The following is a 26435-nucleotide window of genomic DNA, read 5'->3' on the forward strand; positions in this document are numbered from 1 at the left end:
CAGCATTCAGAAAGTTTTATAAAGCCATCAAGATGTTGATGAAGGTGTTAACCCAACTGAAACCCATAAAAGCTGGCTGAAACCAGTTTCAGTCTAATGTCTGGTTTAATTAGAAGAGTTGTGGATAAAAGAAGGTAAGTTGTGAACTCGTAGAAAAAGTCGCAACCGAGCAAACGCCCTCTACTACACATCTCTCCCACCGTGCTTCATTCTTTGGACCACCTCTCGGGCTAAGCAGAGCTAAAGCTATGTAGACAGCAGCATCCCTGCACTGCTCATCACAGCCTGATGCAGCTAGTGCCGTAGGACTTTAAAACTGTTGATCTCGGTAGAAAGAATCTGTTAGATGATCAAATGTTTGGTCAGGTTTAGAGAAAGCAAATTAAATGGAATACGGTCACGTTGACCTAGAGTGATGTGTTAAGATTCACGTGGAATTACACGTAATTTCTCCTCCTTGTGTTTTCTGAAGCACCACACTTTGTCCAGAGTAATGTGAAGCAAACTGCAGAAACTTAGGAGAGAGGGCAGGCTGTGACAGAGGGGCCTGAGACTTAGGAGATCTCCACTCAGTTTGCCAGGAGGCTACAAATCAAATCAAATAAAATAAATGTAAGTGAAATAACACTTTGGAGCAGGGGAAACCATAAGCTCTGTCCCTTTACCTCTCTCAGGAGCAGATGGGAGACTGGTAGGTTGGGTCGAGGCAGAGCCCAGGTCCCCCGTGAAGAGGGGGCAAGCTCTGGGAAGCCCGGCAGCAGGAGGTATAGAAGAAGATCTTGGTAGAGCTAAAGTAGAGGAGCAGAAAGAGAGAAGAGGAAATTGTGTCTGCAGTCTAGGAACAAGCTGATGTCCCACTCGGAGGGAATTACACTTTTTTATTTATCCAGGGGGGGGGGGGGGGGGACTACTAAACCCAAGCAAGAGATTTTGACGGAAATTGGTATGGTTTTTTCTGATTATTTCAACTGACGGATTTCCGTCGCCACGATGGGCTTGAATGCTAATTTCTACCTGCAGTCCCTAGGCAAGCTGATAATGACATACTTAAGAGTACATAAAGCCATTTTAAAGGTTGCTAATTTTTCATATTTTTAAATCATTTTCTTGTGCCAGTGTGTGCTAAACTGACCGTTTACAAGGTTAATGAAAAGTAGCCCAGACCCCCACCGCCCTCTGTGGCCAGAATACCGCATTTGCAACTTCATAGTGCCTGATTGCCACCTGTGGACTTTCAGCTTACTGGCACTGCAGTCTGTTTCCAGCACATTCCTGCATGTTTTAGGTCTTGCCCACAGCTGATTTGTCTGATTTAGTGATGAATCACTCCTCTAGAAACTAATGAAGGCTGAGAAGACATTTCAGCTGTCGGATTAAGGTGTCAAAAAGGCAAACACACGGTGAGGAGATAAGCTTCACTTTTTCTTCGACCACAGGTAATAACTAACAGACACTCGGTGGTGCTAAAAGCAAGCAAAACTGTCAAGTGTGCCTTTAAATGAATTTCTACATTTTGCATCAGGGCTATGAATCTAAAAGTTCTGAGTGCAAAGTCTTGTGAATACAACTCATTTACAAGTTTCCACTGGTGTGAACATGAATCCAGTTTTGTGGGTATGAGTGGATGAAAGCTGAAATAATGTCACAGTGATCGAACCTACTTCCACCAAACAACATGCTCCAAATTCAAAGATGGCTGACAACAGTGCGTGTGGTGGAGCTACCAACTCATTGTGAAGCATCACAGGTAGAGTCAGTGATTGCATCCAGTATTTATTTTACAAATTTGTACCATTTTAAATAACCTACAGTTGATGGTCCTACTGATATAATTTGCAAGCTTAACAGTTTGGATGTTCTTGAATGTGCCATGTTTGTTTATCAGCAGAGGAGCTTGTAAGATTGTGCCTGAGCTCAGCCACTCCCAGAGGAAATCAGAGGAGGACGAAGACTTAAGTTTACGCTTATTGTTTGCTTCATCCTTACTTGTTTATTGTGGTCAAAAAGAAGAGATGTCAGTAAAAATATCTTGGTAGGTCAACCCTGCTATCAATATCCCCATCCACTTGTCACAATCAAGACATCATCTCACTTCAGCTTCTCACGCAATCAGGCCCTGAACAACGTTTACCAAAAGAAAGACCAGCAGAAAATCTAGGAATCTCCGCTCAGCCATCCAACACTCCTCTTTTGGTCCCTCCTATTTGCCTCTCATTTTAGAAGAACAGTGAAAGTTCACTTCCACCTCACAGAGCCTACAACCTCGCCACAGACCTCCCTTCACAAGCCCAAAACCAAAAAGAGAAGCAGTGGAAAATCAACCCAGGCTGCAGGGAAAAACACACCAGACACAACCTTGCAGCAGAACGACGATGTCTGCAGACCAGCTGTGATTTAACACACTTCTTGGAAGTGTACCTCTAAAGTTTTTTGTTTCCTTTGAGACTGGAGGATCCTTACTCTAGCAGCTGTACAACTGAGATAGCCTCCCACTTTGAAGATTCACCTCACCCTCTGATTCATGTCTCAGATTAATCTGGTTGGTTCTAGGCCTTTGCACCTGCCTGCCAAACCCCCTCTATCCAACCTGGAGGTGGGTGATTACATCAGATTCTGATGTGAATTACAGTCTTGGGTGGACTGATTAGGGCGTAGCCTAGAAGAATAATCCGGGCTGCTTCATCCTAGACCCCTCCTAGGAATTCATTCTTTCACTCTCCACCAGATCATTCTTGAAAACTCACCAGTGAAAAGATTCGTCTACGTTCCAGCACAAGACTCCTACCTGCATTAAATCAGGTCTACTAAATACACCTTTGCACTCAATGCTGCCAGAGAATCCATTTGCCATTAAACATGACGGTTTACACTATTTATATGAAAAAGTGCACCTGAATGGGTTTGTCTGACGTGACTTACCAGTCATCTGACTCTAAGTCGGGTGTTAGACGAAAAGCAAGCACACAGCAGCAGCATCTATCGGATTTCTGACTGAACAAACCTGCTTGTGAGTTTTCAGAGAAGGCAGACCCGTGAAGAGATGAATCAGGGGGAGATGAACAGAGATAAGGAGTGGAGAGGGCCTTGGAAGAGGGAAGTGTAGAAAAAGGCTGGATGTCCAAACCTTCAGCTGAACAAACATCACTGTGGAAGCTGCGGGGCCTCCGTGGAGCTAAAACACACACAATGTCGGAGTGTGCCCAGGAGGGAGGGGGGAGAAGGAAAAAAAAAAGTTCAGATGAATGTGAAATGAAACCGAATCCGTTTACAGCCAACAAAATAACCTAACTCACAGACATGGGTGTTTGGTTGGTTATTTTTCTTTGTTGTAGTGATGCTTCTACGTCATAAATCTGACATTATCAGAGATCTGATGAGTCACCTTCACTTCCAGGTGGAAACATAAAATACTCTACATCCCTGAAATGAGTAATAAACACGTGGACATCCCATAATTTCCTGCAACGTTCTGCTGTTTGTAGTCACTCATGTGAGCTTCAAGAGCTGCCGGATCTGTTTCAGTCTCAGGTGTATGACTTGGAACCTGATTGGCTCTGGACCAAGTGCGGTGGCCAACACCACACTGGTTCATCCTCAAGAACTCCTTGAGCGATTGAAGACACACAGTAAATTTAGTTCACAGTAAAGATGTTTGCTTCAGTTTAATTATCAGCTTATAAAACTACAAGGACGATGTTAAAATACAAACAGTTGTATGTTATTTATCGTGATATTTATCAAATATGGTTATATATTGAGAAAAATATATATTTAATTATAAAAGAGAATTAAAATATTAAACACTCAAAAGTATCGAAAATTGGTACCGTTAAGTACCGGTATCGATTCCTAGGTACCGGGAATTAGTACCGGATCGATTCAAATGTCAAATGGGCCAGTCCCATCTGTACCGGGTCGGCCCGGTCCGGGTAGCCCCAGCCTGGCCCGGTTGATTCCACACATCCTTGTCTTGAGCCCATGTGGGCTGATTCTACCCACCAATCAGAGGCTTGCTCTAATGGAAGGTGTGAATTTGCTGTCAGCAGTGGGTGTGTTGGCCCTGGTCGGCCTGAAGCAGACCCCCTCAAGAAGAGGGCTGAGAATCAGCCTTGGTTGGCCCGGAAAAATACCAGGCCACCCAGATATGTGAACAACCTACGCTACCCGGCCCGGGCCGACCCGGTACAGATGGGAATGGCCCAAAAGGTACCCATCCCTAGGGAATCATAAAGTGTTCCCCGGCCAGGTGAGAGACATGGTCTCACCAGCATGTCCTGGGTCTTCATTTAGGTCTTCTTCCAGTTGGACGTGTCCGGAAAACCTCACCGGGATGTGTTCAGGAAACATCTCAACTAGATACCCGAACCACTTCAACTGGCTCCTCTCGATGTGGAGGAGCAGCAGATCTACTCCAAGCCCCTCCCGGATGACCGAGCTTCTCACCCGATCTCTAAGGGAGAGCCCAGACACCCTGAGGAGAAAACTCATTTTGGCCGCTTGTATCCGTGATCTAGTAAGTAAATGTTATTTATATAGCACTTATCACAGACATAGAATCACAAAGTGCTTCACATAGATCAAAACAAAATAAAATCTTGTTCTTTCGGTCATTACCCAAAGCTCGTGACCATAGGTGAGGGTAGGAACGTAGATCGACCGGTAAATCGAGAGCTTTGCCTTCTGACTCAGCTCTCTTCACCACGACAGACCGGTACAACGCCCGCATCACTGCAGATGCAGCACCAATCCGCCTATCGATCTCACACTCCAGTTTTCCCTCACTCGTGAACAAGACGCCGAGATACTTAAACTCCTCCACTTGAGGCAGGACCTCATCCCTGACCCGGAGAAGGCATTCTACTCTTTTCCGAATCAAGACCATGGTCTAGGATTTAGGGGAGCTGATTCTCATCCCAGCTGCTTCACGCTCTGCTGTGAACCACTCCAGCGAAAGCCGAAGATCACGTTCTGATGAAGCCAACAGGACCAAATCTTCTGCAAAAAACAGAGACCTGATCCTCAGGCCACCAAAACGGATGCCCTCAACACCTTGGCAGCACCTAGAAAATCTGTCCATAAAAGTTTTGAACGGAATCGGTGACAAAGGGCAGCCTTAGTGAAGCCCAACTCTCCCCGATAAAAGAGCCCGACTTACTGCCGGCAATGCGGACCAAGCTCTGACACCGGTCATACACGGACCTATCAGAGGGCCTCGTACCCCATACTCTGGTTTTACCTTTCTTAATTTAGTTTTTATGAGTGAGTAGCTCACTTTTTTACACCTTGCACTATCTTGTATTTTTTTTGGTTTTATTAGTGCCATTTCAAATGGTTTATATCACTTGCTGCATTATTTTTTATTTTGGATAGTGCTGTTACCTTTTACCTGTTCTCTTATTCTGTTTGTTTTTAGCAGAAATTTTATGTCTTTGTATTTTAATTAAATTCAATTAAAAAATACTTTATTAATCCCAGAGGGAAATTCAATTGTTTCAGTACACACAATTCCAAGATCAGACATACATACATAGACACATGACAAGAATTGGTGACTGTGGTCATTCGCAGCACGAGTCGCGCTACCGTTATGGATCAAGAGGGTTTATATGAGGATAGAGTCGGGGGGGGGGGGGGGGGGGCACTTCAGAGTTAAGCCTGGTTCATGCTTCTCCGTCAGCTCCAAAAGGGAGAGAGACGCAAGCACGGACGGAGATGTTTTGCCCTCATACTTCTCCGTCTCCTGGGGAGTGTTGCAAAGCAATTCCCCACCAGGACAACAGAGGGCGTAGCGCTCTTTTGTGGTATCCTGTCATGTATCTGGTCCAAGATCGTGTGTTTATATTGTTTTTTTGTATATAAGAGACTTTTTAACACAGCCAAATTTGTCTCTCATCCTCCTCCACCTCTTCATGTGCTCGCCACCTCTAAACCCACGTTTCCTGTCATTTCAGTCCACAAATAAAACGCTTGCTGCACATCTTTTCACTCCTCCAGTCACGGGGAATTAAACGTTTATATTTTTCTTTGAACATCTTAGGTGTGTTCTTGCTGTGTCGTATTTCTACTTCCATGCTGTAGTTCTTTTTTTAAAACAGAACAGTTTTTTTTACCCGTTTTCCCCACAACAGGTAACAAAACTGTTCTGTGTTTTAAAAAAAGAACTACAGCATGGAATTAAACGTTCATGTTTTTAGAGTTTTTTCGCTAAGTATTCTTCAAGCTGCTCCATGTCTGCCGCTAGTTATCCTCGGCTCTCTATGTTTTTGAGGGCGCAATGGCGGCGGTGTAGACGACAGCGGCGTCCTGACCAATCACAAGCTTGCGTTGCGTTTTTCCTTTAATGATGTTGTTCAGCACCTTGGGCTTCCGATAAGGTTGTAGAAGGTGCTATACAAATAAAATTTGATTGATTGATTGATTGTCCGTCTTCACGGACGGATGTTTAGAAAAGAGAGCTCGACTCCGTCCGTCCTTGCAAAGCTCTCCAGCAGGCCCGCAAGGACGTTCCGTGTCTCCAAACTGACGCAGACGGAGAAGCATGAATCAGGCTTTACCCCCGACAGAGAGGATAGCTTTGCTATGCAAAAAACACCTCAGACAGATATGTTGTGTATTTTGAAGTCTGTGTGCATAAGTGTCCACTAGGTGGGGAGGTAGGGTTGGGACTCTCCTCACTTCAGTGTGTGCAGCCGCAAGAGCAGCGCCCATCACCTCCGTTTGGACGGGAGAGGGAGATAACGGGTTAGAGAGCACATTGAATCCTAGATACGGTTCCACAGCCTTCACCGGTCACAGTCCCGCCCAGGATGGGATAGGGAGAAAGAGTTTCCATAGCGACAGCAGCATTCCACATTTCTTCTGAAGGGAGTTTTCACTTCAGTCTCACAGGCTTCAAGGGCACCAGATTCAGATAATAAGAATTGTTTTGGGTACAGGCAGACATAATTTCCTCTCTGCCTTAGAGTTCTGTTGGTCTTCAACCCCTCCAGGTCCCAATAATGGCATTATCAAACTATTCCAATCCGTGCTGATCTGTCAACTCTCTCCTTGATCGAATCAACCTTCTGTGCCAGAGCCTGAATCTCAGCCAAAGTTCCAAGCTTACGACTCATCTCGACAATCATATGAGTCTGTGAGTTTACAGCATGATGCAGCATCCCTGAGCTCCGGGACTGAGCCAATATTCCTCAACAGCTCATTAATTTTCCAGTATGCCAGGTAACCGCTCAGACCAAACAGCAGGAATCCCGACACCAAATCGACAAATATCCAAACATCTTCAGAAACCTCTACCGACAGTTGAGACAGGCAGATCAAGTTCCACTGTTTCCAGGAGTCCATGATATACCCAGCTGGCTCCGTCCCAGAGGGGCATCACCGAGCCCCTTCTCCCGTTCTCATTGTTGAAAAGATTTTGTCAATCACGTTGAGAGACCAACTGACAGGATCCATGTTTAATAATTTCCAGTTTCCAGAAAAAATGCAGAGAAGTGCCGTGCACAGGCAGACAGGACAGAGAGCCTTGGGAGGAGCAGGGAGGGGGAGGAGAAAAAAGCGTCTGTACTTTCCAAGAGTCGGAAGAAGATTACCTGATTTCCATGTTTTTACTTTGTTTTGCTGATATGCTCCAGTATTTGGCTCTTTTGTACAGCACGTTGGTTAGCTGCCATGCTATTTTTTAATGGTGCTTTATAAATAAATTGGTATGGTATGGTATGAATTATCCCCCAAAGGGCCTCCCATGGGACGTAGTTGAACACCTTCTCCAAATCGACAGACACATGTAGATTGGTTGGGCAAAGTCCCACGCACCCTCCAGGACCCCCTAAGAGTATAGAGCTGGTCCAGTGTTCCACGGCCAGGATGAAATTACAAAATTACAGGTAACTTACCATAAAACTGCTGCATATATTGGTATCGGTTTATGTTGGTAACAGAAATTAAGAGTTGGACAACATTGGTAAATTGGATATCGGTAGAAAAGCAAATATCAAGCATCCCTAAACACAATAAAGTTTTATTTATGTAAAAATCTTCTAAATGACCAACTGTATTGCTTTCTTCTCATGCTGAGATGTGGACAGTTTGAAAGATTATTGACTTTTTCGGTTTTATTTGATCATTTTTCGTTTTATCTAGCTGCCAAAGACAAATGCTCGAGAAGTCTGAGACATGCTTCCTGCAGATGCAGACAGGATAATCCTCCTCTCCCATTTCCAACATTCAACTTACATAAGTAAGTTTTGGCGTTAAAATCAGACATTGGCTGAATGTGGTTGAGTTTGGTATCAGTTTTAGATACTATATTTACCTGGACAAATATTATGATATGAATGGAACTTCTTTCTCTTCTTTAACCTAAACTATTTATTTGGTCACTGGTGGAATAAAGTTTGACACCTGGCTTTACTGTAACTAATATCCGTGGAAATCAGAAGTGGATTAGAATTTAAATGCATTTTATTTGTACAAAAGGTACTGGTACCTGATCTGACACATGACTGAAAGATTTTGGGAAGTGCTGGAGGACGAGCTTGTGTGAAGGCACTGGGGGGTGGTAAATCCTGGTGGGTGGTGCTGGGTGGTGGTGCGAAGGTTTCCAGTGAAAGGGGAGGAGTAGGAGGGTCTGGGGCTTCAGACAGAGCTGATGAGGACAAGCCAAATGGCCTTTTCCTGTTTGTATCTGAGCTTACTGAGTGAAACATAAAAGGTGACACACATGAGGGAAAAGGTGAAAAGAAAAACAGGAAAAGAGCTTGTCAGAGTCTGGGATTAAAGCAGAAACCAGAAAAAACATCAGTCAAGGGTAGAAGATGAAAGGAATGGATTCACAGCCCAATCCTGGTAGGACCAGGAGACGGGAGGGTTAGGTAACTGCGAGTGATTTAACAGATGAAAGAGAAACAATGACATATAATAAAAGGTGTTCAATGGAAGGCCGAGCAGAAGCATCCTGACCTTTGACCTGATAGACTTACCAGAGAGTGTGCCTTTTAGGGATGCACCGGAAACTTGGCCACCGAAGAATTTGGGTTTTCGGCCGAAACACCTAAATTACAGAGACAACACAGCCGAAACAACCCTGCTTCATTTTATTTAGCTCCGCCCTCAACTTGCTCTTTGTTTCATAAAAGTCGTACATTCATTCTGACTTTCATATCAATAATGTGACGGACTTTAGTTTCGGTTTCACGTCTACTGCGTCTGCCCGGCTTATTTTTTTCTTCTTTTACATTTTTTGCTACGACTGCCACTTTGTTTTGACTATTATTCTGTTTAAATGAAATCTGGATAAATGTTAGCTTTATTTTTAGCATCAGATTTATTATTTGGAGACTGAAGGTGAAATAGTTTATTGTGTTGAATACTTTTGTGTAATATCAAAGCTTTTATTTTTGGGTCTATCCTGAACACGGTGAAATAAGCTTTGGATCGTGTGTGTGAAGTAGGGCTGATATATAAAAAAGCTTATTGATTAAAAAAACATTGATCGATATCAATAGTTATTGAAACTATGTGAAAAATGTAGAAAAGACATTGTAAGTGTAGCCATGGCCATGTTACGTCATTACTAGATGATAAAACACGTTGGTTGCATTACCAGACTTGTTTCTATCGACTCTGTTGCAGACCGCTGTTGTTTGTTTTGAGTCAGACTTGTAAGAATGAAAATATCGCCACACGGGTGAGGTACTGGAGCCTTTTAGGGACAATTTCTTGTTTAAGTCACATTGAGTCTGTTTAGGTTAGAGATTGGAGGGCTTGGTGACGGAGCGTGCTTGGGTCTGTCATTTTCATTGGTTGGGCGTAAGGAATGACTAGTATGAAGCTACCCGATAGGCTGTAATGAAAAAAGGATTAAAGTTTTTATTGATCCATTTTTTTCCTATTGAACCACATGTCTATCTATTGATATATATCATTATTGAATTATTGTCCAGCCCTAGTGTGAAGCACAATTACTCTCATGAAGCACACTGACTCTGCTGCTTTGGGTGAATGACTACGGTATTACTTTTCAGAATCGGAGTCGGCCATTACCAGAGCTTTGTCGATAATCAACAGACCTGTCAGCATTGTAAGGTTCTCCTCTCTAATATGTAAAAGTATTCACCCTCTGTGAGGTCGTCTCCTCTCCTCGGTCAGCAGCCTCGTGGGGCAGTTTTCAAACTCTATAAACTCTAAAGATTTCTTTAGAAACGCCCAAAGTGTTGCTATGATTGAAGCTACACATCTCTGCTATCTTCTGGTGTAAAGTGATAGCTTCATGCTTTAAGGGTTAATTTTACAGTCTCGCTCAGTTATAAGCCTGAACATTTATAATTATTGTTCTTATTTATGATTTATTATTATTTAATGTGCACGAGTGGGGTCAAGTGAAACATTTTATTTAGAGTTTGAAATTATATTTGCTTTGTTGTTACGTCCGTGCTAAATGAACATTTTTGGAATAAATTTATTTCAATGCCTTGATTTTTGTGAGGTTAGTACACATGTAGCCATAAATGCAATGGTTCTTATTAGTGACATAATCATTGCTTTCGGTGTTTCGGTTTTTTGGAATTGGTCAACTCATTTTCGGTTTTCGGTTTCGGCCAAGAATCTTCCTTTGGGTGCATCCCTAGTGCATGTGTGATATTGAATGAAATAAGACACGCTTTGGGAACCACTGTTCTAGATCAATACCTGTGTTTGTTGAAGAACATCATTAATCTAGCATGTTTAGTTCTCCTAACATGTGCCAGCTGTTACCAGTAACATGTGTAGCTTGTCCATAGCTGGTCCTTCTGTCCTCGCCCACGTCCTCATCGCTGTCGTTAAAGTCATCCAGATTGCCGATGTCGCCGTGTTTCACGCTCATTAAACTGGCCAAACTCTGCATGTCCTCATCCCTGTGAGAGATCAGACAGGCCAGTCTGCTTTTAAACGGTCTCCAGTGAGACGCTCCCGGAGATAGATGGATATGAATCATACTGATCTGTATGCAGCACTAAACACTGCTATGCTCTGGAGTGGACTCACGTAGCTTTGCCCTCCTTGAGAAAGATACAGGACAGGTTGAGTTTCAGCGTGGCCTCCACCACTTTGACAGAGAGTGGTTTGAGCTGCAGCGTTATGTCGTACTGGCCAGGCGTAGAGCTGGTATACTTCTTCATATTAACGTCAGCTGATGCTAAAACCTTCCGACGGCCTTTTGTTTCCTGATGAACCAGACCAGAAAAACAGCTCACAGATTAAACAACCCAAGTAGTTCACCTCAGAACACTGACACATGTCATTCTCATGTGTAGGTTAGAAAGCTATGGTTGTAAAAAAAAAAAGTCTCCAGTTACAAGCTAGAAAGTAAAACACATGATGTAGCATAGCAAGAAGCTTAGCTAGGCATGTCTAGGACATCGAGAGTAAAAAGAAAAGGTAACATTTTAAACAATAATAATAATTATTATTATTGTTAACTATTCTGCTTAGTAATGCATTACATAATATGCTTAAGCAGTTGTTAATACTTTCTTAAAGGGGCATTATGGAAGTTTGACAGCCAAAACATGTATAGAAATAATAAATGTCTTCTTCATACATTCTCCTGCAATGCCCTGGTCCTGTAGAATGAGCCCTGGCATTTTTACTGTGATTGCCTGTTTTTCTGTAAAATCACAGAAAAAGAGAGATGCTCGGGTCGAGCAGGCTGCTTCATGCGCGTTCACGCTCAGGCATCGCCCGTAGCATTTGCTATCCGTAGCTTTAGCAGCAGAGAGAGAGGCAGTGCCACTTTGTCGCTGTTCCTAACGCCTAGTGACAAAGCTAGCTACATTTCTGAGGACCCTTAGCTACTTTCTGTAGAACTTTCTTCTAGATATTTCCTGCTAATTAGCAACAAAATAGACATTTTCACTCCGAACCGTTCTTTGGTTTGACGTTGTTTCAGCTGTCATCAAGGATATAAAAGTTACAGATACTGTGAATGTTACTAGAGTGTAGCTCACCTAGTAAGATGTCTGACTCTCATGCAGGAGACCTGGGTTTGATTATGGATGTGAACATAGTTTATTTAGAGTTTATTTTTTACATTAATGGTATATTTTGTACAGTAAGATGCCCACATTTTTATTTGAGACTTGCCGAACGGCATTGAATTCACAGATAAAAAAGATGTGGGTTCAACTTTCATTTTGGAACAATTTTTCAAGCAATGGAAGGGAATGATCTGAGCATGCAGGAGGACTGACCCATCATAAACCTTTGTCGGCTGTGCTGAAGAGAAAGGTACAGAACCAAATTATTTAATTAATTAGCTGCACGTTCTCCTGTCCTCTGTCCTCCAACACGCACGCACGCACGCACACACACACACACACACACACACACACACACACACACACACACACACACACACACACACAGGGGCGTCGGACTGGGGGGGGAAAGGGTACCGTTTACCCAGGGCCCACTGCAGGGAGGGGCCCTGAGACAGCTTTGAATAAAAATGTTTTATTGTTGTTGTTTTTTCCCCCCAACTTACTTAATGTCTTAATAAACTTCCCTTTACCTGGATAAAGAGGTTAAGAAACAGAATTTCGCCTTAAAAATAATAACTGAATAATCTCTGAGGCATCTATCACCCCTTAAAAATGTGCAAAGTGGTTTAGTCCACACCCGCAGCCAGGGGCTGCACGGCCGCATGTACAGCTAATGAGACATCGCAGATGCCGACAGCCAGAGCTGGAGGCAGGAGAGTCAGTCATGTCTTTTCCCAAGAAAGGGAAATCTGGCTTCCAGAAAAGAAAAGAAAAGAAGGAGAAGGAGAAAAGGTTAATTGAACAGAAGCAAGTAGAAGGACGGTGAGCAGCAGCAGCAGAACACAGTTTTAGCTGATATTAGCTAGCTCTCAGAAGCTGCAATCATGTTAGGTGTTCAGTGTTAAACGCCTTTAGTTTCACCATCAAGATCAAATATAAATTAATTAGTGTTGTCAGTGAAAACACTAATTAATATATATATATTAACCAGAATTATTATCGCGGGCGGCCGCCGCCAATTAATTCGCGGACCTCGCAGTAAAAACAGGTTCACTCTGTGTGGATATTTCAGCTCCTTCCCAGTCATGGACCAGGACAAACTTGGTATCAATGGATTCGTGGTAATCTCAGGAATGTGAAGCTGCCACTGTTTTTCATAGCATGATGACACTGGTGTTAGAGGATTGTTATTGACTTGGTTAGATATTTTAAGCCTATTTTAAATTTCTTTATATTTGATCTTGAAAACGGACAATCTTATAATTTGGCTGATAATGCAGCGATTATAAAATTTAGAGTACATTACATTCACAGAGAGAACCTGGTTTATTTCTTGTCATATGTATTTAATATATCAATACATATCAGCAAAGCTTAACATCATGAACCATGACAGACATGACTGAAGAGCAGATGAAGATATCATGCCAGGCACTGATGAGAAAATATTACAAGGATCTCACAGCTGAATTTGGGAATGAGATGCTACACCTGAGAACAATATACAGGTGCTGGCCAGTAAATTAGAATATCATCAAAAGGTTGAAAATATTTCAGTAATTCCATTCAAAACGTGAAACTTGTACATTATATTCATGCAATGCACACAGACCAATGTATTTCCGATGTTTATTACGTTTAATTTTGATATTTATAGGTGACAACCAATGAAAACATCAAATCTGGTATCTCAGAAAATTAGAATATTCTAAAGGCCAATGAAAAAATGTTTGTTTCTCTAATGTTGGCCAACTGAAAAGAATGAACATGAAAAGAATGTGCATGTATAGCACTCAATACTTAGTCGGGGCTCCTTTTGCCTCAATAACTGCAGTAATGCGGCGTGGCATGGACTCGATCAGTCTGTGGCACTGCTCAGGTGTTATGAGAGCCCAGGTTGCTCTGATAGTCGTCTTCAGCTCCTCTGCATTGTTGGGTCTAGCGTATTGCATCCTCCGCTTCACAATACCCCATAGATTTTCTATGGGGTTAAGGTCAGGCGAGTTTGCTGGCCAATCAAGGACAGGGATACCATGGTCCTTGAACCAGGTGCTGGTGGTTTTGGCACTGTGTGCAGGTGCCAAGTCCTGTTGAAAGGTGAAGTCTGCATCCCCATAAAGTTGGTCAGCAGCAGGAAGCATGAAGTGCTCTAAAACTTCCTGGTAGACGGCTGCATTGACCCTGGACCTCAGGAAACAGAGTGGGCCAACACCGGCAGATGACATGGCACCCCACACCATCACTGACGGTGGAAACTTTACACTGGACCTCATGCAACGTGGATTCTGTGCTTCTCCGCTCTTCCTCCAGACTCTGGGTCCTTGATTTCCAAAGGAAATGCAGAACTTGCTTTCATCAGAAAACATAACTTTGGACCACTCAGCATCAGTCCAGTCCTTTTTGTCCTTGGCCCAGGCGAGACGCTTCTTGCGCTGTTTCATGCTCAAGAGTGGCTTGACACACGGAATGCGACACCTGAATCCCATGTCTTTCATGAGTCTCCTCGTGGTGGTTCTTGAAGCGCTGACTCCAGCTGCAGTCCACTCTTTGTGGATCTCCCCCACATTTTTGAATGGGTTTGTCGTCACAATTCTCTGCAGGGTGCGGTTATCCCTAGAGCTTGTACACTTTTTTCTACCACATTTTTTCCGTCCCTTCGCCTGTCTGTTAATGTGCTTGGACACAGAGCTCTGCGAACAGCCAGCTTCTTTAGCAATCACCTTTTGTGTCTTGCCCTCCTTGTGCAAGGTGTCAATGATTGTCTTTTGGACAGCTGTTAAGTCAGAAGTCTTCCCCATGATTGTGGTGCCTTCAAAACAAGACTGAGGGACCTTTTAAAGGCCTTTGCAGGTGTTTTGAGTAAATCAGCTGATTAGAGTGGCAGCAGGTGTCTTCTATATTCAGCCTTTTCAGAATATTCTAATTTTTTGAGATACCAAATTTGGAGTTTTCATTAGTTGTCACTTATGAATATCAAATTTAAATGTAATGAACATTGGAAATACATTGGTCTGTGTGCATTGCATGAATATAATGTACAAGTTTCACGTTTTGAATGGAATTACTGAAATATTTTCAACCTTTTGATGATATTCTAATTTACTGGCCAGCACCTGTATGGTGCCACATTCCCACACATTCGGTCTCCTCTTGAGCTGCTTAATGCCATACAGGATGCAATTACAGAGCATTTTTGGAGAAGTTTGTATTAGACTGAGGATATTTTGCACACTACCTGTGACTGTTGCTGGGGGTGAACGGGCTTTTAGCAAACTGAAACTGGTGAAAAATTATTTGAGATCAACAATGTCCCAGGATAGACTGAACAGCCTAGCTCTTCTTTCTATTGAAAGCCAATTAGCCAAAGGACTGGACTTTAAAGATCTCATAAGTGATTTTGCTAACATGAAGACCCGTCAGTGGGCATTTACTGGAAAATAAATTCCAGGATTTTTGTTTGAACACATTGTTGGCAAATAAAAATAATTATATGTGAAGTCTGGGCATTTCACTTTTATTATGCTGGCATTTGTATTTGCTCAATATAGAGGTTAAACTAGGATCATATTTATTATCTTGTCTTATAGCATGACAAAAAATGTGTAAGAGAGATATTGAGTAATTGAGCATGGGGGCCCACCTGGAAGACTTGTACCTAGGGCCCAGAATTTGGTGCTACACCCCTGCACACACACACACACACGGGACTGTCTCAGCTGTTATTTTCATTAAGGAGTGTGCACGTACAGCATGCGCGCCTCATGCACGAGCCTACTATTGAAGCTGCCGTTACGCTTTTGGCCTGAGGGGGCAATCTCGAGCATAAAAATTCTAAAGTTCGTAAAGTCCCTTTAATAATGCACAAAGTAGCATTAATAAAGGGACCCTTATTGTAAAGTATTACCAAAGAAATATTAGGATCCAAAATAACATAAAAAAAATGAAACAGAAAAACGAGGCCAGATTCCTTTTCTTTAAGTTGTTTTAAGTTTATGTTAGACAACAAGTTACCGCTGAGGGGTGAATAAACATGTCCAGCTTGTGTTACAGCAGGGGTCTGGGCAATCGCTGACTGGGACAGCTCAGTGACCCAGTCACCGGGAATGCCTGCTGCTCCCAAAAGCCAGTTCACTGCTGGTGTGTTACAAAAGCTGCCCATGATGCTTTTTTGGGAATCTAGAAGTTAATATCCAGACAACTGTTTCTGAGCTGGGTTAGGGTGAACAGGGTTTAGCCGACTTTCCCCGAACCTGAAGAAGATAATTACCGAACACTAAGAGAATAAATGCAAAAACTAAGGTGAGCAGGTAACAAGTTCCAGGGGGAGGGTGCCGACCTGCTGAATGCTCGCTGTCCCATCGTGACAACACGTGCTGGTGGATTAGTTCAGTAGATGGAAGAAGGAGATCTGAGCATGTGAGAGGGTTTAATGACTTGTAGTAGCTGGGAGAGATGAGAGGGGGCTAGATTATGAATGGACTAAAGGACTAAAATGTTGTACCTGAACTTTATTGGCAGCCAATGAAGCTGCTGAATAACGGGGGTGATGTGATCAGAGTAGGGTGTTCTGGTGATTATACGAGAAGTTTGAACCAGATGAAGTTTATGAATTAACTTTTGGGGCAGACTAAAGAGAAGTGAGTTGCAACCGTCCAGGTGGGAGGTGACCAAACTAAAATGGCAGTAGACTGATTTGACATAAACGGACTCTGGCGGTTAATATTTCGCGGGTGGAAGTAGAACCTTGCAGCTCTGATCAGAATTGTGGCTGACCAATCACAGAGCGTTTATTTAGAAAAACTACGTGTGGACTGCTCCGATGATTGACATCCATAGCGGTCCAATCACAGCACTTAGTCTGTTGGTGGGCGGGATGTTACTCGTACAAAGGTGGGGATGGCTGGTTTGAAACGACTTAGGCATCAACTTTGGACTGTTTTGACTTGGGTTTTTCTTTGACTCGAGAGCAGATAGAGGTACGTTGACGAAGTACAGCCGACTGACTCGTTGACTGCCATCTGTAGCGGCGAGTAGGTCACGCTGTTTGTTATCCAATAGAGCTCCGGACGTCACGTGACTCTCAGAGAGTAGACGCCATGTTGGCAGGCAACAAATGTAAACAAAATGAACGGGATCGGCTTGGATTTTACTTCGTCGGAGTTTACTTCACACTTTAAAACCGAATAAATCGTTTTATATAGTCAGAAATTAAATTGACTAAATATCTCAGACCCTTACTGTGCCCCTGGGATACTTTTTAAAAACGCCAGAAGCTGTCGGAGCGGACATCTTACCGGACCTGGCCAGGGAACCCCTTGGGATTCCCCCGGAGGAGCTGGCCCAAGTGGCTGGGGAGAGGGAAGTCTGGGCCTCTCGACTTAGGCTACTGCCCCCGCAACCCGACTCCGGATAAGCGGATGAAAATGGATGGATGGACAAATAACAGATTTACATGTAAGTAGTTTAAATAGAGTGCTGAGCTGTTTGAATGTATAAACTGAACGCCAAGAGAAATCACTAGTTTGATTTTTTTATGTGAATAAAATAAATATGTCAGGCAGGAGCGTCTCAGGATCTGTCTGAGATCTGTCTCGGTGAGACAGATAATAGCAATCCAAAGTGCTTTTTATGTGTGATCTGACAATTGATCAACCATTGCTTAAAAATTAAATACAGCTTAGCCGGGTCGGGGGAGAGGTCCTACCTCAAGTGGAGGAGTTTAAGTATCTCGGGGTCTTGTTCACGAGTGAGGGTAGGAGGGATCGGGAGATCGACAGGCGGATTGGTTCGGCGTCTGCAGTGAAGCGGACGCTGAGCCGATCTGTCGTGGGGAAGAGGGAGCTGAGCCAGAAAGCCAGGCTCTCGATTTACCGGTCGATCTACGTCCCAATCCTCACCTATGGTCATGAGCTTTGGGTAATGACCGAAAGAACGAGATCGCGGATACAAGCGGCCGAAATGAGTTTCCTCCGTAGGGTGGCCGGGCTCAGCCTTAGAGATAGGGTGAGGAGCTCGGACATTCGGGAGGGACTCGGAGTAGAACCGCTGCTCCTCCGGATCGAAAGGAGCCAGTTGAGGTGGTTTGGGCATCTGGTCAGGATGCCTCCTGGACGCCTCCCCGGGGAGGTGTTTCGGGCATGTCCTGCCGGCAGAAGGCCCCCGGGTCGACCCAGGACACGTTGGAGAGGTTACATCTCCAATCTGGTCCGGGAACGCCTTGGGGTCCTGCCGGAGGAGCTGGTGGAGGTGGCCGGGGAGAGGACGGTCTGGAGCTCCCTAGTTGGGATGCTGCCCCCGCGACCCGGACCCGGATAAGCGGAGGAAGACGACGACGACGACGGTTAATTGCTGTGATCATAAAACACGTAAACGGCAGCACGCAGAAACACGAGGCAACGTTTTACGTGACGTTTACTTGCTGCTATGAGTAATAAGACAGAAAAAGCCACGCCAAAATTTGTTTAGGAAGCCCACTAAGAATCGTAATAAAAGCATTTAAAATAAATACCATACACAGTTGAGGAAACGTTGGTTTAAGTACCTGACATGAAGCGGTCGCTGCATAAGTGAAAACCTTTACTCTCGGGATCCCACAGCTTCATTTTAGCCCGGTCACTAGCGCGTTTTATTACAATGATCCAACGTTTGCGGCGCTCCGGATCTTGGGGAATCCTGTAGATGGCTCATTCCTTATGTCGTCCGCGTCTGTTCTGCATCCTGGGGCACAACAGGAATCTACCATATTTCCCGTTTGATTGAGTTTTCTGACAATAACAAATAGTCCAGCTGCGGGCTTCTGCCTGCCAATATGGCGCCGTTTCGATTTGAACTGTTGCATGCCGGGAGACATGACGTCAACTCCCGGAGCTCTATAGCCTGTGGAGACAGTTTTTACTTTATCTTTAATAAGAATGTGATTTTTATCTGCTGAGCAGAACGCTAAGTGGAGTGTTGCTTTATCTTTTATGCTAGTCTTTTTAAAGATAAGAGTTTTTTTATATTCTAATGAGTAAGTGATGTCGTGGCCTGAGTGCACAGCGAGGAGCATTGCAGCATTGAGCTGTCTGGTTGGAGTCTCTCCCTCATGTGGATTAGCTCCAGAGCTCATGGTACATCTGAATATAAATATTGTGTTTTAAACAGTAAACCGATGCAATGAACACACCTTGCTGTAAACTGTATAAATACTGAGACAGCAAACTTTGTAAATACTAGCATTTGAGTTCTTCTCAAAAGTGAGATTAAAAACCAGCGAAGGTCATCATGAGCGTTGGGCTCTAATGAAACCTCCACTCGTTTTAACCCACAGATAGCAGGATACATGTGGATTTCACTGTGCATCTAAAGGTAACACCTAAAGATAAATTCAATTCAATTACAAAAAAGATTTCAAAAGAAACGTCAGAGTTAACTTACACTCTCTATAACAAACGTCCAATCTTTGTCTTCAAATTCCTCTGCAGTAGCTTCCTGTTGGTTAGACAATCACACACCTTTAGTACGACTCCATTCAAACCAATAACTGATATTTGTGGTGCGCTTATAGACCTTTATTACACAAGTTGGCAGTAAAAACTTGTCAGCCAAAGACACAAGTACACAGATATCATGTCAAACCTTGAAAAGTGTGACGGTGATGTCTAAAGTCTCTGGGACCTGCCACACCACCAGGCCCCTGTAGGGGTTCTTAATCCCTGGCTGCCAGCTGTGGAACTGCAGAGAGAAGAAACAGAAAGCAGGATTCAGCTTCAACGCTGCAGCAGAACCTGGTCATGGACACTACGCCCTCCAGCTGGAGACCTTAATCAGCTGTTTCCTTTGGTGGTGCGACCCACACCAGTGTTTGGTGGCAGCTAAACCTTTACCTTGGTGCTGTGGTGTCTGTTTCTCCTGATCCACATCACTCTCAGTTTGTCTGGCTGCCTGAGAATCAGAACATGGAGGAAAACACTTGAGAGTTTTAAAAGCTAAATATTTCAACAATCTGTCAAAAAACATAAAATACTAAAGACTTTCATTCTCATTTACTCTTCCATTGGTTGATTTTATTTAATGAAACATGTAAAATCAAAACATTTCACATTTTTCTGTTGAACCTCGTCTTGAGAAGGATCGATGTGATTTTGGTCCTGGAACGACGGACGTGGTGGCGCCTCGTTTAGAAAACTCTGCTTACTAAAACTCTACTTAAATCCAGCAAACAAATGTACTAACGCTAATTATTGATAAAACACTGCCAACACACAGCTGCACCAGTTCCTGCTTTATAAACCATAATCATCCTAGAAACGTGCTCTAACCCCGCCTCCTACACACCCACTCTGCCACAAATGGTCAGTGCATATGACCTAGTAAATAATCAGCATCTAAATAAGATGGCCGACCAATGGCATTTCACGAGCAACCATGGCTACCAGGAGGTCTAAAAGAGCAATTTCACTGGCGCCTGAGTTCGGCAAGCCTCGCCTCTGTACGTGTGCCACAAGGCAGCTGTGGCTACTTCGTAGCTCACCTCCACCAGCATGTGTGTTGTAGCGTAGGACAGGCCTCGTAGATGTCAGAGGTCACCACAAGGCTGAAGTTACCTTCCGATTCCAGCTTCCAATTCGGGAAACGGCTATTACACCCAATTTTTCTCTACTCTGATTGTCTTTAATCTGTTCTAGCTCAAAAACTACAACACCCACACTTTTCAAACTTGTTCTAGATCAGGGGTGTCAAACTCATTTTAGCTCAGGGGCCACATTGAGGGAAATCTAGTCTCAAGTGGGCCAGACCGGTAAATTAAAAACAACTTCAGATTGTTTTCTTTGTTTTAATACAATCAATATAAAACAAGGCTGGAGCCTGAGGACAGCGTAGTACAAGTACGACACCTGAAGTGTACTTGAAAATTTGAAAAAAATAAATAAATAATCAATCAATAAAAAAACATTCCTTAGTGATTCAAAGAGCTTACAGATCACATGGCTAAATCAGTTTCATGCAGCACTTAAAAGTAGATTTGACTCATTTTACTTAACATCTTTTAGCTTTCACCAGCACATCAACATCAGAAGTCACATCCTGAGTGGCGGCCAACTTCAGGATGTGATTCAAGTTCTTGTGTGAGCCTTGAGCGCAGCTTTGTTTTATTTATACTCATTACAGAGAAAACTTGCTCACAAAGATACGTTTATTTTCACTCTACATGGTAAAGTATGAAAATAAAGTTTACACAACCATCTCGTGGGCCGGATTTAACGGGCCGCACATTTGACACCCCTGTTCTAGATTATTCTACTATAAAAGCAGATCAAATGAAACACGGTGTGGGATTTGTGAAACTTCAACAAAGCCTGATTTATGTGTTTTTTCAGCATCTGGCCAACGATGGAGCAGCTGTAGCTCAAAAACTACAACAGCCACGCTGTTCAAACCTGTTCTAGATTATTCTATTTATTCAGCTGTAGTAGAATAATCTAGAACAGGTTTGAATAGTGTGGGTGTTGTAGTTTTTGAGGTAGTGCAGATTAAAGATGGTCAGAGTAGAGAAAAATTGGGTGTAATGACCCTTTAGCCGTTTCCCGAATCGGAGGCTAACTTCAGCCTCGTGAGGTCACCAGACATTGATTTGTCCACAGCCTGCTTCATCAGTGTGCCAAGGGTTAACGGTGTGCTTTTCACCCCAAGACACAGGCTGTCTATGACCTTGCACCAGGAGGAAGCCATAATAAAATTCCATCCTGACTCCCTTATCTGGCCTGCAACTCACACGTTTCTTCAGGAGACTTTAACAAAATTATTCTTAGATTTGTCTCATAAAATGGTTTCTTCACTTTACAGATTAATTACAATTACATTATCTCCAATGAACGATTTATCTAAAGCGATTTAATAATGTCTTGATTGCTTTGCAGGAATGAATGAATTAAAAAAAACTTTTGTGAGAAGATGATGTGTGTGGCGTGTCAGCAAGTCATTCCGTGTGGTCTAGGATCAAAAAGGCAGGGAACTGTCAGAGTCTCATAAAGCAGTAGATTTAGCTTCAGAGTGCTCGATGCCATGCCAACGCTAATGTGTAAGCGCCATATTTGACGGGGGGAGGAGAGAGGCGGTAACGCTCAGAGCAACGGCGTCAGACTGGCTCAACTTGTGGTGTGTCACCTAGTCATCTAGAGCAGTGTGTCACCGCCAACAGGCGAGAACAGACACAACAACCCTGTGATTTGCATCTCAGACAACATTGTAGAAAGTTTGAAGTAAAACACCTAGAATGAGGAGGCCAGTTGGTTGTTGGCTGTTGTGGGACCTGCCCCAGTAAAGACAAAAGGGTGAAAAGGGCCTAAAAACTGGATTACTGGTCAGTCCAACGCCACATCATCAGGCAGATGGAACAAAACACCAGAGTTAGTGGGGTCTTGTTGATTTCTATGCATTTGTTAAAGTTGATGTGCTACAAACATGAATGCAACTATCCATTTTCTCCTCTCTGGTGTGCAAAAAGAAACTTTTTGTTTAAATGAAAAATAAAAAGCTGAATTTTAAACTCTACGGATGGTGGGGCGGTACAAAACTGACATCCAGAACTGAGAGTCGGACACTTACACAGAACAGAAAGGAAGTCACTGCAGAAACACTGAAACGCGTTTGTGTCATCGGGTTTAACTGAGCACAGGAACATGTATAAGAAACATTTTAATATGAATAAGTGTGTGGGTTCATCCTTTCACTTAAGGACAAAGAAAGGAGAAAAGAAAAAGTAATAATATTTCCAAATGAAAGTTTTGGGAGAAGGAGGAGCAACATCCAACCAACCATTGGCTGGAACCCATCTGCCACCAACTACATATTCTCCCGCTCTATTAGGGCTGGGCAATAAATCGAAAATGTAATGTTATCAAAATGTCTGACTCTTATTGAGATTATTTTCCCCATGTCAGTAAATGTGATAATAAAAAAATGAAAATATGTGTGTAGTTGGCAACGTTCATGTGCCTTTAACTCATTCACTGCCATTGACGACTAAAGTCGTCATTTTAATAATAATACATTTGATTTCAACAGCGCCTTTCTGAACACTCAAGGACACTTTACAGAGATAAAATACACAACAATAAAAGATAAAACAGCATAAAACAAACAGACAGATTGGAGCAAATAGAGTAACTATTGGAATGCTAGACGGAACAGGTGAGTTTTGAGTCTGGTTTTAAAGAGAGTGAGGGAATCAACGTTACGGAGGTCAGGAGGGAGTGAGTTCCAGAGCTGGGGCGCAGAGCGGCTGAAGGCCCTGCTCCCCATAGTGACCAGACGGAAAGGTGGGACAGAGAGGTGGATGGAGGAGGAGGACCTGAGGGAACGGGTGGAGGTTGAAGGATGAAGGAGGTCTGAGAGGTACGGTGGAGCTAGGTTATGGATGGCTTTGAATGTATACAGCAGAACTTTGAATTGGATTCTGGAAGTGACTGGGAGCCAGTGGAGCTGCTGAAGAACAGGGGTGATGTGGTGGAAGGAGGGAGTTCTGGAAATGATGCGGGCTGCCGAGTTCTGGAGAAGTTGGAGTTTACGGAGGGTTTTGTGAGGAAGACCGAAGAGAAGAATGTTGCAGTAGTCAATACGGGAAGTGATGAGGCTGTGGACAAGGATGGCGACCGAGTGAGTAGTGAGGGAGGGGCGTAGACGGTTAATGTTACATAAATGGAAGTAGGCAGACAGGGTAATATTGTTTACAGAATAGAGAAAAATTGGGTGTAATGACCCTTTAGTTTTAGATCCAACCTTTCACTGCCAATGACGACCATTTGCATTTTTTTACTGTTTGAGCATCGGAACGAGCCCCCGCACTGAGAGAACAAACATCTCAGCCCTGAAGCCGATCTTCATCCGCATACGTCACAGATCACATGACCAGGAAGCAACACATCCATGTGTTTGGAGATCGTTTTGGGCCGTTCCTGTAAAAAAAGTGAGGCACGAACCAGAAAAGCGTCTGCTGATCACAATTCGACAACGGATTATGAAATAACGGATAACGCTCGAAACACGCGGCTTCTTCCTGATGTAAGAGGTGAGTCTCCTCTTTGTTTTGGTTGTTTTGGCATCGACATCATGCTAGCGCGCAACGTTCTGTGACTCTTAAAAAAACTCTTAAAAAAAGTAAAAATGGTGAGAAACGCTGGCAGCGAAGGCCGTTAGCGATCAGGAAACGGCTGGCAGTGAATGAGTTAAGAAGCTGTACCACCTTGAGTAGCGTAATACACGTGACAGCCCCATCTAGTGGACAACTTTAGTCTGCGCATACCTGCAGTTATCGTCCATTTATCGTTATCGAGGTGAAATCATCAATAAATCATGTATGGATATGAATCTTAGAGCAACTCACGATTAAATTTGATTCCGATTTTCGGGGTGCCGATTCGATTCGGAATCGATTCTCGATTTTCGATTTAAATTGATTCGCAATCAATATTAACAAAGAGTGTCAGTTCCAGGATTAACTACTTTGTTGTACAAGTTAGTTAAAGCTATGGAAGTTTTTATTTTACTTTAAACTTGTCATGCTCAAAAAAATGCTAATTTACGAGGTAAAATAAAGTGATTCTAAAACAAAAGTCAACATTTATTTTTGCTTACCTTGTAAAATATAACAAATCTTTAGTTACCCAACAGTAGCTTACAAAGGAAAATGTGTTCTCTCATTTATCAATAACTTAAAATAAATACATGAGTAATTCTGAGTACTCAGTAGTGCCCACTTATCAGCAGATTCAAAAATAAATAATCTCAATTTATGGGACCACAAAAGAAAACGGAGTACTAACTCTACTAACAAAGTTCAAAAAACAGACAAAAGTGCATCTCAAACCTGAAACATGCCAAACATTTCAGATCTTGGAATTGATTCTAAACCTTTATAAAGAAATCGATTTCTTTCAGCACCTCTAATATCGTGATATTGATTTTAAGCCATATCGCCCAGCCCTACTCTCTTAACATTAGGGCTGTCGCGGTTGAGGAATTCCCCCTGCGGTGATTCAGGGTGGCTTAATATTGCGGTGTGCGATATTGCAGCCCTTTTTAATTGCAGCACTATCTAAACATAATGTTTACACATTTAAAAAAGGTTAAAAATTGCCGTGCCTTCTTTTATAACACTTTACTGAATGCAGATCAAAGGGCAGTAACAACACAGATCGCAGTAACGTTTGTTTCTCCGACAGTCGGAGTCCGACTGAACTTAAAAACAACTAAATTCAGGAGGTTAAACTTTTAAATGCAAATTTGGCTGCAGCATCTAACAAATAAGAAACAAGTCCCCATTTTGTTTAGTTGTCTAAAATAAAGCATAAAAAATTACATGTACCGGGCGCGCGCGCGCCGGGGGGCGGGCGCACTATCGTTTCACTACACACTAATGATGGTGCTTTATAGCTCGGTCACGTCCTTGTTGCCTACTAGGAAAACCAGCATGTTAACCATATACGGTTTGAGAGAGGATCTGAGAGGGGTGGCAACATTTCCAGCAACACTGAAAACCCTCTCGGATGGTGTGCTTGTTGCACTAACGCACACGTACCTGCGTGCGACTGGCGAGCAAAGGGAATCTCTCCCGGTTGTTACTCCACCATGTCAGGGGAGGTTTCTTTAGGGTGGATGCATTCCTCCTGCAGGTAGCGAGTGAGCTCCAGCTCGGCTCAAACTCTCTTCGGGACGGTTGCAGAAGCAGTGCTTGTCCGGGACTTCAGCAGGTCTCCGAGCGTTTATTATTATTTTTTTGCCGCTGGTGGCAGCTCTGTCTCGGCCAAGGACTCTGGCTGCGCAGCAGCTGGCGTACTGAAAACCAAAGTGCTCCCAAAGGAGCGAAGTAACGTTTCGTTTGGATACCAGTGCAGCCATCCTTCTCAACATGCATCATTGAGTTGAATCACGTTCAGTAATCGCGGTGGCCCATGATGCAGCGCGGTGGGCTTCTTCATATCGCGATATTTCATTTTTGCGGTTACCGCGACAGCCCTACTTAACATTTTACTTTCTTAACATAGAAATTGCTCTGATTCCAGTGACTCTGTATTTTTGTGTGTCTGCTCTGCCTTCCTAAACTCTCCACTCAAGTCGAGGTGGATGGCTGCTCATACTGAGCCAGGTTCTGTTGGAGGCTTCTTCCTGTTAAAGGGGAGTTTTCCTCCCCACTGTCGCTACATGCTTGCTCTGATCAGGGATTGTGTAAAGTCCCTAACACAGGCCAGTGACTTTACAGAAATCTGCTGGGTTTCCTTAGGCAGGAAGCTTTAAACTCATTGGAATGACGAACTGAGCTCAATTGTAACTCAACAGACATGTTTCCACTACCGGAACTTTAGGGTGAATTTATAGGAACTTCCCGGCATGCGTGTGTCTCCACTTCACCAGGCCGGCTGAATGGCCTTTTCTGGACCA

The 26435-nt window shown here is 43.4% G+C and overlaps 1 protein-coding gene across 15 annotated transcripts in view; it reads right to left on the minus strand.

The window, feature by feature from the left end:
• ehbp1l1a (EH domain binding protein 1-like 1a) overlaps positions 1-26435 on the minus strand; it is a 65320-nt gene that overhangs the window by 30180 nt on the left and 8705 nt on the right. For 2 of the 15 annotated variants that reach the window (XM_070549672.1, XM_070549674.1), the window contains exons 2-10: positions 19883-19940; positions 19635-19730; positions 19434-19487; positions 11023-11201; positions 10753-10916; positions 8486-8692; positions 3002-3172; positions 666-788; positions 442-585 (exon numbers count right to left, since the gene is read on the minus strand). In XM_070549672.1, the coding sequence (XP_070405773.1) occupies positions 442-585; positions 666-788; positions 3002-3172; positions 8486-8692; positions 10753-10916; positions 11023-11201; positions 19434-19487; positions 19635-19730; positions 19883-19940 (1196 nt within the window). Of the gene's footprint in view, positions 1-441; positions 586-665; positions 789-3001; positions 3173-8485; positions 8693-10752; positions 10917-11022; positions 11202-19433; positions 19488-19634; positions 19731-19817; positions 19941-26435 lie in introns of all 15 variants that reach the window. The other 13 variants (XM_070549681.1, XM_070549675.1, XM_015958099.3 and 10 more) reach the window with 12 other exon arrangements.

Source organism: Nothobranchius furzeri, chromosome 3 (assembly GCF_043380555.1).
Source record: "Nothobranchius furzeri strain GRZ-AD chromosome 3, NfurGRZ-RIMD1, whole genome shotgun sequence".
In the NCBI taxonomy this organism is placed as follows: domain Eukaryota; kingdom Metazoa; phylum Chordata; class Actinopteri; order Cyprinodontiformes; family Nothobranchiidae; genus Nothobranchius; species Nothobranchius furzeri.